Source organism: Triticum aestivum, chromosome 5D (genome assembly GCF_018294505.1).
Source record: "Triticum aestivum cultivar Chinese Spring chromosome 5D, IWGSC CS RefSeq v2.1, whole genome shotgun sequence".
NCBI lineage: Eukaryota > Viridiplantae > Streptophyta > Magnoliopsida > Poales > Poaceae > Triticum > Triticum aestivum.
In genome coordinates this window covers 28,012,190-28,023,339 of record NC_057808.1, presented here as the reverse complement: position 1 = coordinate 28,023,339, position 11,150 = coordinate 28,012,190, and the positions used below count along the sequence as shown (strand labels likewise).

Below are 11,150 nucleotides of genomic sequence, written 5' to 3'. Positions count from 1 at the left end.
ATAAGACAATTCTTTGGCTACGTTACAAGCAAAATAAATATAGCATGTTGAAAGGGTATAATACAATTCTTTGGCTACGTTACAAGCAAAAGAAATATAGCACATTGAAAGGGTATAAGACAATTCTTTGGCTACGTTACAAGCAAAATAAATATAGCAAATTGAAAGGGTATAAGAAAATTCTTTGGCTACGTTACAAGCAAAATAAATATAGCACATTAAAAGGGTATGCGAAATTAATGTGTGTTTTTTTAAGAGAAGAAAGCAAATCAAGATGCATTGAGAACTCTATTAGGCATGTAATTAAACCCACAACTAACAAAAACATGTTTTATTCCTTGCATGTACCTTACAAAGGTTCGGAGTAGTAATCGCTACAAGTTTGATCCGACCTCTAAACTCTCCCACGATTTGGATCCATGATGCTATTCATCACTTGATAAGGTTAGTGATGGCCCTGCAGACTATCGCTGTCTGCACGGAGTAGAGGCTACGTTGCTTGAGAGGCGACGGGACGGCGGCCTTAACAAAGGCATCGTCGCACTGGTGCGCCAGGGAGACGGCCTTTGCGACCTCCTCCTTCCCTGCGGCGTAATTCCGACCGTTGATCTCGTCGTAGGCTCCGGCAAACGCAAACTTCATGTTGTCGTACAGCCCCTGGCATTGCCCAAGGGCCACCTTCGTCTTGGCATCCGTGCCCGGCCTCGCTAGTAGGCGCTCGATGTCATGGATGGCGCCATAGGCGTTGTTGACGCCCATGTTGGCTGCTATCTTGGCCAGGCCCCATGTGTCTGCGTCGGAGCTCTGGTAGTGCTTTCTCAACTCCGACACGCAGAAGTCGTAGTTGACATGCGCGTCCTCGTCGGCCGCCGCCTTGCAAGTTGTTTCCACGGTCGCATCGACACCAGACAACACGAGAAGGACGGCGGCTACGACCACAAGAGCCGCCGGTGGCCTCATGGATCTTGCTGGTTGTATGTGGATGGAGAGAGATGCTAAGCTGGGGTAATTTTGTTTGCGCCTCACAATACTATTTAGAGAAAGCCTACAGGATGTCTATTTATAGGCAGGGGCACCCTGAGGATGAGCACAGCTATTTACAGGTTACAGCTATATCTAGGATATTTTTTATCAAATACTAATATTTGTTTCATTTATTTAGGCTAGTTATTAGGATATTAACTGTCAGTTACATCATGTTTTTTTCTTCTTGTAGAAAAGGCTATGAGTTACTCAATTTTTCCATGGATGGGCTTAAGCCCACCCCAAAAATCCTACGCCTGATCCCGGCCCAAATAAAAATGGCAGTTTCCTATTATTAATTTAAAAAAAAAAGTGCTTCGGCTTGTTCACGTGGTTGGCTTCCTCGAATAGATTTACTTGGCACGATGGACCAATTTTGCTCACCTACCAACCAATGGACTGCATTGCGCACGCAAGCAGTGACGATCGGCGTCGCCTAAAAAACTCACGTTTGACTGTATACAGGGAACCCCACTACCTTGAATATTGTTTTGGATTGGATTGGACTGCCGGCGTGCTAAATGAACAACCCCACTACTAGTGCTCGATGATGAAGTACATAAATGGACGCATAGTAGTGCACTACAAGCACAGAGGGAGAAGAAGAAGGGATGGCGCCTATGAAGGTGTACGGCTGGGCGGTGTCGCCATGGATGGCGCGGGTCCTCGTCTGCCTGGAGGAGGCCGGCGCCGAGTACGAGCTCGTGCCCATGAGCCGCAACGGCGGCGACCACCGCCGCCCGGAGCACCTCGCCAGAAACGTACGTCTGCTCTGCTAGCTTCTCCCTATCTGGTTCAGCTTTGCTACTTTAGTTCTGTAGGAAGCAAGAAACAGAGCGATGATCAACTGCGTTTGCGTGGCCAAGGTCACCTACTACTACTACTAACACTGTTCCCGTCAAACAATTCTGCAGCCCTTCGGCGAGATCCCGGTGCTGGAGGACGGCGATCTGACGCTCTACCGTAAGCCTTCATGGGTTTTTTATTTTATTTTGATTTTTTAACACTATTTTGTTTTGATTCAGTAGCTATGTTTTTCTATGAATTATTAAGAAATTTGGTGGGCGTGATAAAAAAATGAGTGTTACTAATTTCTCTACGCAAATTTTTTCATCAGAATCCCGTGCCATCGCAAGGCATATTCTGCGCAAATGCAAGCCCGAGTTTCTAGGAGCGGGCAGCCTCAAGGAGTCGGCGATGGTGGACGTATGGGTCGACGTGGATGCCCACCAGCTTGAGCCCGTACTCAAGCCCATCGTGTTTAACTGCATCATCAACCCGTTCGTCGGGAGGGACGTCGACCAGGGCCTCGTCGATGAGAGCGTCGAGAAGCTCAAGAAGCTGCTGGAGGTGTACGAGGCGAGGCTGTCAAGCAACAAGTACTTGGCCGGTGATTTCGTCAGCTTCGCCGACCTCACCCATTTCTCCTTCATGCGCTATTTCATGGCGACGGAGCATGCAGTTGTGCTCGATGCGTATCCGCACGTAAAGGCATGGTGGGAGGCGCTGCTGGCAAGGCCGTCGGTCAAGAAGGTGATAGCTGGCATGCCTCCAGATTTTGGATTCGGGAGCGGGAACATACCATGATAAGGCATATGCTTTGTGTGCTTGAGATGCTCTAATCGTCTCTACCCAACCCACGAGAAATAAAGTAAGCAAAGCGTGGGTGTGGATATGAAATAACTTGTTTCGGTGAATTGTTTTCTAATACCAATTAGAATTGATTCTCAAAAAAAGTAAGTTCAAGGTCTATGCCCTCTATTTCTGTCAACGGTACCATGGTTTTCACACCAATGTTGTTGCAAAGTCTCTATCTCTACTACTTAAAAAGAATGTAAGGTTCCGTTTCATCTTTTTTCCCATCACCCCTTTGTCCAACCTTCCCCATATAATAATCAATCACCTTAATTTAACCTTCTGGATCAATTCTACTTTAATTTACTTGCCAAACTTCTGATCAAAACATAAGGTAAATCACAGGTAGAATTTGATTAACATTTATTTACACAATCGCATACCATGGACAGGTAAATCACTTCTGATCAAAATATAAGGTAAATCATGGACATAATTGAATGAGCATTTATTTACACAATGGCATAATATGGGCAGGTAAACACAAGCTAACGTAATACAATATTTATATCCTATTGCAACGCACGGGCATTGTTCTAGTCAACTAAAGATATTCTATGTGGTCCTCTTTTCGATCAAAAAGTAACATGGGAATCACACCCCTTGACATATAAGAAAAAGTAGAAACATACTATCTACCAAACTCATTGTAAGTGGGTACTTACGAGAAAACTCACGAACCTACATTTGCACACAAGGTGGTGAAGCAGCCATGAATTTTGAACTATGTGAGAATAGGAACATTCGCCTACTTCATCAGCTTTACCTAAATGTAGGTATTCTTGACATAGTAGTAATCATCTGGCCCTTGTTCATAGATCGGTCTTAGAGGACGGTGCTTCTAGAAGACAATGTCTCCCTTTTGGAAGATGACCCCCCCTCCCTAAATAAAAGTTACCTTTTAACATCTTGCGCGTATTGCACCTAGCCAATAAGTGTTCTCCATAATAAAGGAATCAAATGGGAGGACAAACATCGGTCTGTAGGATACTTGTTGCCTTCACCAACAAATGAGTACAGCCAAATGGTTAGTGTGGCAGAGGACTGGAGACAGTGAATAGTGACAATGCCATTCCACGGCGCATGCTCCGAAATTTGAAGACTACTGAGGGGTGAATCATGATTTTGGCAAGGTTATAATTTGAATAAAGGCAATCGTGAATCAAACTGGTTTCGCAAGAGTTAGTTCCAATGGACAAGAGTTGTGATTTCCCCCAAAAAATGCCATTGTTAGTTTATGAAGTAAGTGCCGCTTTATTTTTTGGAAATAACTATAATTTAAGTTGATAAGTAAATTGACACGACATCATTTTGGCTTCACCAGGTGAACAGTGAAATGAGAAAATATATCCAATTTTTTTGCATGGGCTAAAAATAATATTATATATACTAGATATGTTCATGTCTCCAACACGCGTGCAAATTTTCATGAGAAAACAACACATATTGTGATTTTTTGGGAGACTGGAACAAAATCTATGCTATGAGACCACAATGTTTGTTGTTTCCACATGAAAATTTGATTGGATGTCAAAGCAACGACAGATCTACTGGAGGGCAGGCGATGGGATTTATTTTGTAGAGAAATGGTAACTCGGGAACGTTATCTCATTAGGAGGGGTCTCAGAAACGCCTCCACAGTTATTGGATCCAAATCATGCAAATGGCAATCGTTGTAAAAAAATCATTGGTATTTGTGTGTGCTACATGGCAATTTTCACTTTCGATCATGACAAGTTTTGTAACATTGGATGGCAATTTTCTATTATCATCAAAACTTTATTTCGCAAACAATGGCCATCTTGTTTATAATTTGAGGCAAAATAAAGTCTAGCAAACCATTGTTTTAGTGTCAGCTTATCTGAGTCTTGGGACTCTGATGCCCCCAACATTGCCATGGCAACTTTCTTTTTGAAAATAAGAGACTTTATTCCTCAATGGTAGCCATATCGCTTACAATGTCCAAGAGAATAAAGTCACCGATAGTATCGGAAGAGTAGGAAGATCTAGTACAATAAGAATGCTTAGCTAAACTTTTTGCTACCTCATTAGCTTCTCTAGGACAAAAGGCAAAGACAACACTAGCAAAATCTAGAGCCAAATTGTAAACGATATGGCCATACGCTTTTGCTTTGTAGTTTTGTTGGGTCGTTGGTGACTGTCTTTGGACTTGCATGGCCGCGGTGGAGCTGGGCCCCGGGTACCCAGGGCCCAGGCCCGGGGCGTGGAATTTTTCCGTAGTTACTATCTGTATACATTATTGTATAGGCCCGGGGTATAGCCCAGACAAAGGCAAGCCCAAACCCTATGATGGGCTGGCTCGTCAGTCCCACCGATCCACACACTTCAAACACATAGGCACGCAACCGGACACTCAGATTTCCTATTTGGCACATTTTGCATCAAAATGTCGGTGTGTCGCAGAAGCATCGACTGAGACAGGCCGGGCCATTTAGAAGTGAGACGTGTGTTCCATTGATCCCGGTTTTGGGAATGTTCCGGAAGGTTTCAGCTGGATTTTTCCGGTTTGGGGAACCTTCTAGAAGGTTCCTGAACCGGGTTTTTATTCAGTTTTTTTCGTTTCTCTATTTTTGTTTTGTTTTTTGATCCTTTTTTTACTTTCCCTCCTTTTTCGTTTTTCTTTTTTTCATTTCCTTTCCTTTTTTCGTATTTTTCTTTTTTCTATTTCTCCTTTTCTTTTCTTTTCGTCGATTTTTATTTTCTTTCCTCTATTTCTCTTTTTCAACAAATGATCCAAAAAAATTAAATGGTTCACACTTTTTAGATTTTGTTTTTTTTTAATGTTCCTGTTTCGAAATGTTGTTCATAATATCCATAAAATTTTAGAACTTCAAATATTTATTCGCTTCTATTACAAATTTATATAATTCCATAAGTTAAAAATGTTCACATTAAAAATAAATAATAAGAAAATGTTCTCTCTTTCAAAATTTGCTCAAATTTTTTAAAAATATTCATGCTCTGAAAATTTGTTCTCAGATTTTATAGATATTCCTGCTTTCAAATTTTTCCATGAATTCAAATTTTTCATGTTTTGAATTTTGCCACACATTTTGATTTTTCTGTTCACAAATTGAATTTTTTTCTAGAATTTAAACTAGGTTCAAGCTTTCCAAATTTGTTCGCAAACTCAGAAAATGTATAGGGATTTTCGACACGTAATCGTGTTTTTGAAAAAATTGTTTGTAATTTCAAAAAATGTATTCATTTTCTATTTCTGTTCTGTTTTTCAGAAAATGTTTTGCGTCTTTTTAAAAATTCTTCCAAATGTCAAAAAAATTCACCTTTACTATTTTGATCCCTTTTTAAAAAAATATTTGAAAACCAAAAAATGTTCGTATTTCATGAAATGTTTGAGGTTGCAAAATTTTGTTCACAAATTTGATAATGTTTGCATTTCGGAAAGATTAGTTTTTTCGAAAATAAAATCACGTTTTTGCGAATGTTCGATCCCTCAAAAAGAAAAGCACTAGCAGGAGGTCTTCGGTTAGATCCCTCAGTGGGACTTTAGTTTTTGTGAATCTTTTAAATTCTTGCCGCTGTCAATTGTTTCCTTAATTGTTACGCTGCTAACCTATCACAAAATCTGTTTGTCGTACTGGCTAGCACAGCCCGCACATTACTACAAGTTGGCGGTTCGAATCCTAGCGTTCTTTTTCGCGGTTTTTCACCTCACGGACGCCAAATGGGCCGGCCCAGGTGATCCACCCCTATGCGAAACGTGGATTCTTTGACGCAAAGAGCGTCAGATAGGAGCTCCCATAGACACTAACTTCCAGAAAGTCAGTTTGAGCGTTAACGGTACCTACCGGCAGATATCCATCCTTTCATTAATTGTTCGTCAAGATTAGTGTAACAGCTGGCCCACTCAGATGTATTATCACAGCCACTATCATGCATGTCAGGGAATAACTATTAGGAGTGTTTTTTTTCCCGCATGCATGCAGCATCTCTTCTCTATCTTCACCCCGAACAAATCGATGCACTTTTATTTCATCTTAGACAATTTAAACCACTCACATCTTTACAAATATAAGTTCGTTTGCAAAATAATTTATATATCTGAATTGTTAGCGCCAAGATCTTTAGAACTAGACCAATCTTGAATACATTTCAAACACGTTTAAATTTTGACGTTTCCCATTTTGTATGTGAAACAAACCTTCACTAGAAATATGTGAAATCAGCCTATTTCACAAGAAACCTGATATGAAATGAGTGAAATATGTTAGATGAAATGAGTGAAATCCATTTGAAAATGTGTGAAATCTATTTTAAAGTGAGAGAAATATGTTAGTAAAGTGAGAGAAATATGTTAGTATAAAATCTTTTTTGAAATGAGTGAAATATGGTATCATAAAATATGTGAAATGTGTGAAATCTGATATAAAATCTTGTTTGAGATGAGTGAAATATGTTAGATGAAATGAGTGAAATGTATTTGAGAATGTGTGGAATCTGTTTTAAAATGAGAGAAATATGTTATTATAAAATCTTTTTTGAATGAGTGAAACATGTTATCATAAAATATGTGAAATGTGTGAAATCGATATTTTAAACTCATTCAAATATATTAAAAGTCGGTCTTGTTTTAAAGGTCTATTCGCCATGAATTCAAATATGTAAAAAGTTCAAAAATGAATCTTTGGTTAAAAAGTTATGAGCCATTCAAAGTGGTATAAGAAAAATAAATGTAAGTCTTTTGTTGGGGGAGGGAATCTCGAATGCAGCGCCTCTCTCCTTCTCACTCTCCCCTGACAAAAAAGCTGCAGGTGTAGACCCCTCTCGGTTTGTATTAATGTGTATTCATCTGAGATAAAGATTGGCATCTTATACAATGAAAGGTAGCACTAATCATAAAGCAGAGTGCAACGGCGAAGGATCTGCCCGTACGTAGCGTTACCGCGCAATTTTTCACTTTACACTCGATTCTAACCCTTGCGCGGCCGTGCCGCCGCTTCCCTGCTTGGCCACCGTCCAGGCTGCTGCCGTCTACTGCTTGCCGGCCTTGGCGGTGGAGCCTTACACAGACCATCGACGTCCCCCCCCACTTCTTTGGGAAGCCCTGGTCATGGATGCCGCCCTTCTGTGCGCCAGTGCGCGGATCCGGCCCTTGCCATGCTGCTCCATTGTTGCCGGCTTGCGGCTGTTCACCGCCATGCGTTGTCCCCTGCTTCCCTGCCTAAATGGTTGCCTGGTGCTGAGTCCTGAATGCCTTTTGCCTTACCTTGGTGTCTTTCCAGTTGTACTGTGTTCTTCACTTTTGCAGTACTTCTGTGTATGAAGTGGACAAGTAGTGAATGAACTGAAATTGAATTGAAAGTATGTGTGTGTGTGCGCGCGCGCGCGCGCCAGTTGTATATGCATATGCAGGGTATCGTTGAACCCATTTTAATGTATTGTATTTGCCAATTTTCATTTCATGTCGTAGAAATAGAAAATGAAGATATATTTTTACTGGTGCCCATAACGGGAGTGTTTGCACCTATCATTTAATATTGAGGGAATCAAACAGCCGAGGGGACTGAATCAACACCACAAATTGAAACAACGGTAGTGTAACAATATTGGTATGTCTACTCCTGCCCGTGTTCAATTTGGTGAAGGTGAATAGATGATACAAAGGGGTTTCGCCTCGTCGAAGTGGTAAGTTTTTAATTTGTATCAATATCAATGATAGTAATTAGTTCACTTGATGTTTATGCTTTTTCTTATGGACGTATACTTTTACTGCCCTAAAGGTGTTGGTTCCTCTACCATTGATCAAGTTATGAGAGGCACACATGAGGTAACCAATTGATTTGGTACTTTTTTGTATCCCCATATTATTATCTGTACCTATGTCATGTTTTATCTATTATGTTGGATCATTCAGCATTGAGTTTACATTCTATATTTATTGAGAATTTTAGCTTTATTTTGTTTGTTTTGCATGTGGTATTTTTTCCAAAAAATGTTATGAGATATTTTGGGTAGTTATAATACGAAAAAAAATCCATGTTACCAAGAAAATTTTGGCCGGGATTTTCTTTATTTCTGCTCCGCCACTGAGCCTGGGTGTGGTGTCCGTGCTACGCTCGTTGTTCACGGCGAGTGGTAGTCTTTTTGTACTTACAATTCTGCCTTCTCTAAAGCTATGGTACACATAGACGTACTCTCAAAAAAACCGTGAGCGGTAAAGGGCCTTGAGGGCCAGCCCGATAAGCAAATGCAATAAAAGGCTAGGGTGCGTCCATGGACAGCGATCGTTCTTGACCCGGCGTTCTCGAGGGCATGAGTGCCCACACAAAGGTACAACTGAGTTTACTCTGATGCCAAAATGTCAATGCTCAATCTCAAGAATAACCTAATCTAAAAAATCAAGAATAATCTGGAATTAAACCTTCAACGAGGAAGAAAACTGTTGTGATTTTATCATGAAAAATGAAACGTTGTGATGACTAGCACCATAAAAATATTTTTTGGTTACGTCCATGTGCACAGTATGTACTACATTTAAGATCAAGAAGGACAACACTACAAAAATAGACATTTTGGTAATGTTTATATATGTGCAATTATATAGTACATTTAAGATCAAGAACAACGCCACTCCCTGCCAGCCGGAAACACTTAAGTGCCATTATGTTGAGAGAGTGATTTTTTTTTGGATCGGTCTTATTGGGTTGACCTCTTCTTTGCTCAACTCTTCTTATTTTAGTGACATATAAATGTAGTACATTGAAAGGGTATAAGACAATTCTTTGGCTACGTTACAAGCAAAATAAATATATAGCACATTGAAAGGGTATACAAACTACGTTACAAGCAAAATAAATATAGCACATTGAAAGGGTATAAGACAATTCTTTGGCTACGTTACAAGCAAAATAAATATAGCACATTGAAAGGGTATAAAGACTACGTTACAAGCAAAATAAATATAGCACATTGAAATGGTATAAGACAATTCTTTGGCTACGTTACAAGCAAAATAAATTTAGCACATTGAGAGGGTATAAGACAATTCTTTGGCTACGTTACAAGCAAAATAAATATAGCACATTGAAAGGGTATGCAAAATTTAATGTGCCCATGAAGATGCATTGAGAACTCTATTAGGCATGTAATTAAACCCACAACTAACAAAAACATGTTTTATTCCTTGCATGTACCTTACAAAAGTTCAAGTAGTAACCGCTACAAGTTTGATCCGACCTTTAAACTCTCCCACGATTTGGATCCATGATGCTATTCATCACTTGATAAGGTTAGTGATGGTCGTGCATACGATCGCTATCTGCACGGAGTAGAGGCTACGTTGCTTGAGAGGCGACGGGACGGCGGCCTTCACAAAGGCATCGTCGCATTGGTGCGCCAGGGAGACAGCCTTCGCTGCCTCCTCCTTCCCTGTAGCGTAATTCCGGCCGTTGATCTCATCGTAGGCTCCGGCAAACGCAAACTTCATGTTGTCGTACAACCCCTCGCATTGCCCAAGGGCCACCTTTGTCTTGGCATCCGTGTCCAGCTTCGCTAGTAGGCGCTCGATGTCGTGGATGGCGCCATAGGCGTTGTTGACGCCCATGTTAGCCGCTATCTTGGCCAGGCCCCATGTGTCCGCATCGGAGCTCCGGATGTGCTTTCTCAACTCCGACACGCAGAAATTATAGATGACATGAGCATCCTTGTCGGCCGCCGCCTTGCAGGTTGTTTCCACGGTCGCGTCGACACCGAACAACACGAGAGCAACGGCGGCTACGACCACAAGAGCCGACGGTGGCCTCATGGATCTACGGATGGAGAGAGATGGTAAGCTGGGGTAATTTTGTCTGCGGCGCACAATACTATTTGGAGAAAGCCTGCAGGATGTCTAACTATTTATAGGCAGGGGCACCCTAAGGTTGAGCACAGCTAGTTACAGGTCACAGTTATATCTAGGATCTTTTTATGAAACATTAATATTTTTTTGGTTAATTTAGGGTAATAATTAGTAGGATATATATATTTTTAGGGGAATTAGGATATTAACTGTCAGATAGATCTTGTAAAAAAGACTACATTTACATGGTTTTTTTTTATCTCGGACCAAATTAATTTCATCGTCTTGCAATACTATTGCTAGGCTGGCGTGAGCAGTGGTTAGTTGGTGGCTTGTTCACGTGGATGAATGGCAGGAGGGCTTCCTCGAATAGATTTCATACTCAGTAAGTAGTCAGCACTCGTGCGATATGGAGTTGGGTCATGGCCGAGGCACGCACGGCCTTCATCCTCGACCACGCAAGTGCATCCATCCTTTCAGCCGTCGACGCAAAGTCACAATTGTAGGGCCGCTGGTGGTTGCGTTGCGCCTCACAAAGTGGATGTTGAAGCAATCCTTGCAGATTTCGTTACTGTATTTGGTTCAGAGAAAAATCCCAACAGCCTCCAGTTATTTTAGCACAATGATCCTAGCACAATTTTGCTTACCTGCTACGTACCCATGGATTGCATTG

At 41.1% G+C, this 11,150-nt stretch overlaps 3 protein-coding genes across 3 annotated transcripts; 1 reads left to right on the top strand and 2 right to left on the bottom strand.

The window, feature by feature from the left end:
- Window positions 1–303: 303 nt before the first annotated feature.
- Window positions 304–1,014, bottom strand: LOC123124170 (pectinesterase inhibitor 8-like). The gene has a single exon (XM_044544837.1). The coding sequence runs from the start codon at window positions 958–960 to the stop codon at window positions 433–435; it is 528 nt and encodes a 175-aa protein (XP_044400772.1). The 5' UTR covers window positions 961–1,014; the 3' UTR covers window positions 304–432.
- A 541-nt stretch (window positions 1,015–1,555) lies between these two features.
- On the top strand, window positions 1,556–2,888 carry LOC123119209 (glutathione S-transferase 4). Its single transcript, XM_044538921.1, has 3 exons — window positions 1,556–1,784; window positions 1,938–1,986; window positions 2,141–2,888. Exons 1-3 carry the CDS (start codon window positions 1,635–1,637, stop codon window positions 2,608–2,610), a joined length of 669 nt encoding a protein of 222 aa, XP_044394856.1. The 5' UTR covers window positions 1,556–1,634; the 3' UTR covers window positions 2,611–2,888.
- A 6,955-nt stretch (window positions 2,889–9,843) lies between these two features.
- On the bottom strand, window positions 9,844–10,486 carry LOC123124169 (pectinesterase inhibitor 8-like). The gene has a single exon (XM_044544836.1). The coding sequence runs from the start codon at window positions 10,442–10,444 to the stop codon at window positions 9,917–9,919; it is 528 nt and encodes a 175-aa protein (XP_044400771.1). The 5' UTR covers window positions 10,445–10,486; the 3' UTR covers window positions 9,844–9,916.
- Window positions 10,487–11,150: the final 664 nt, after the last annotated feature.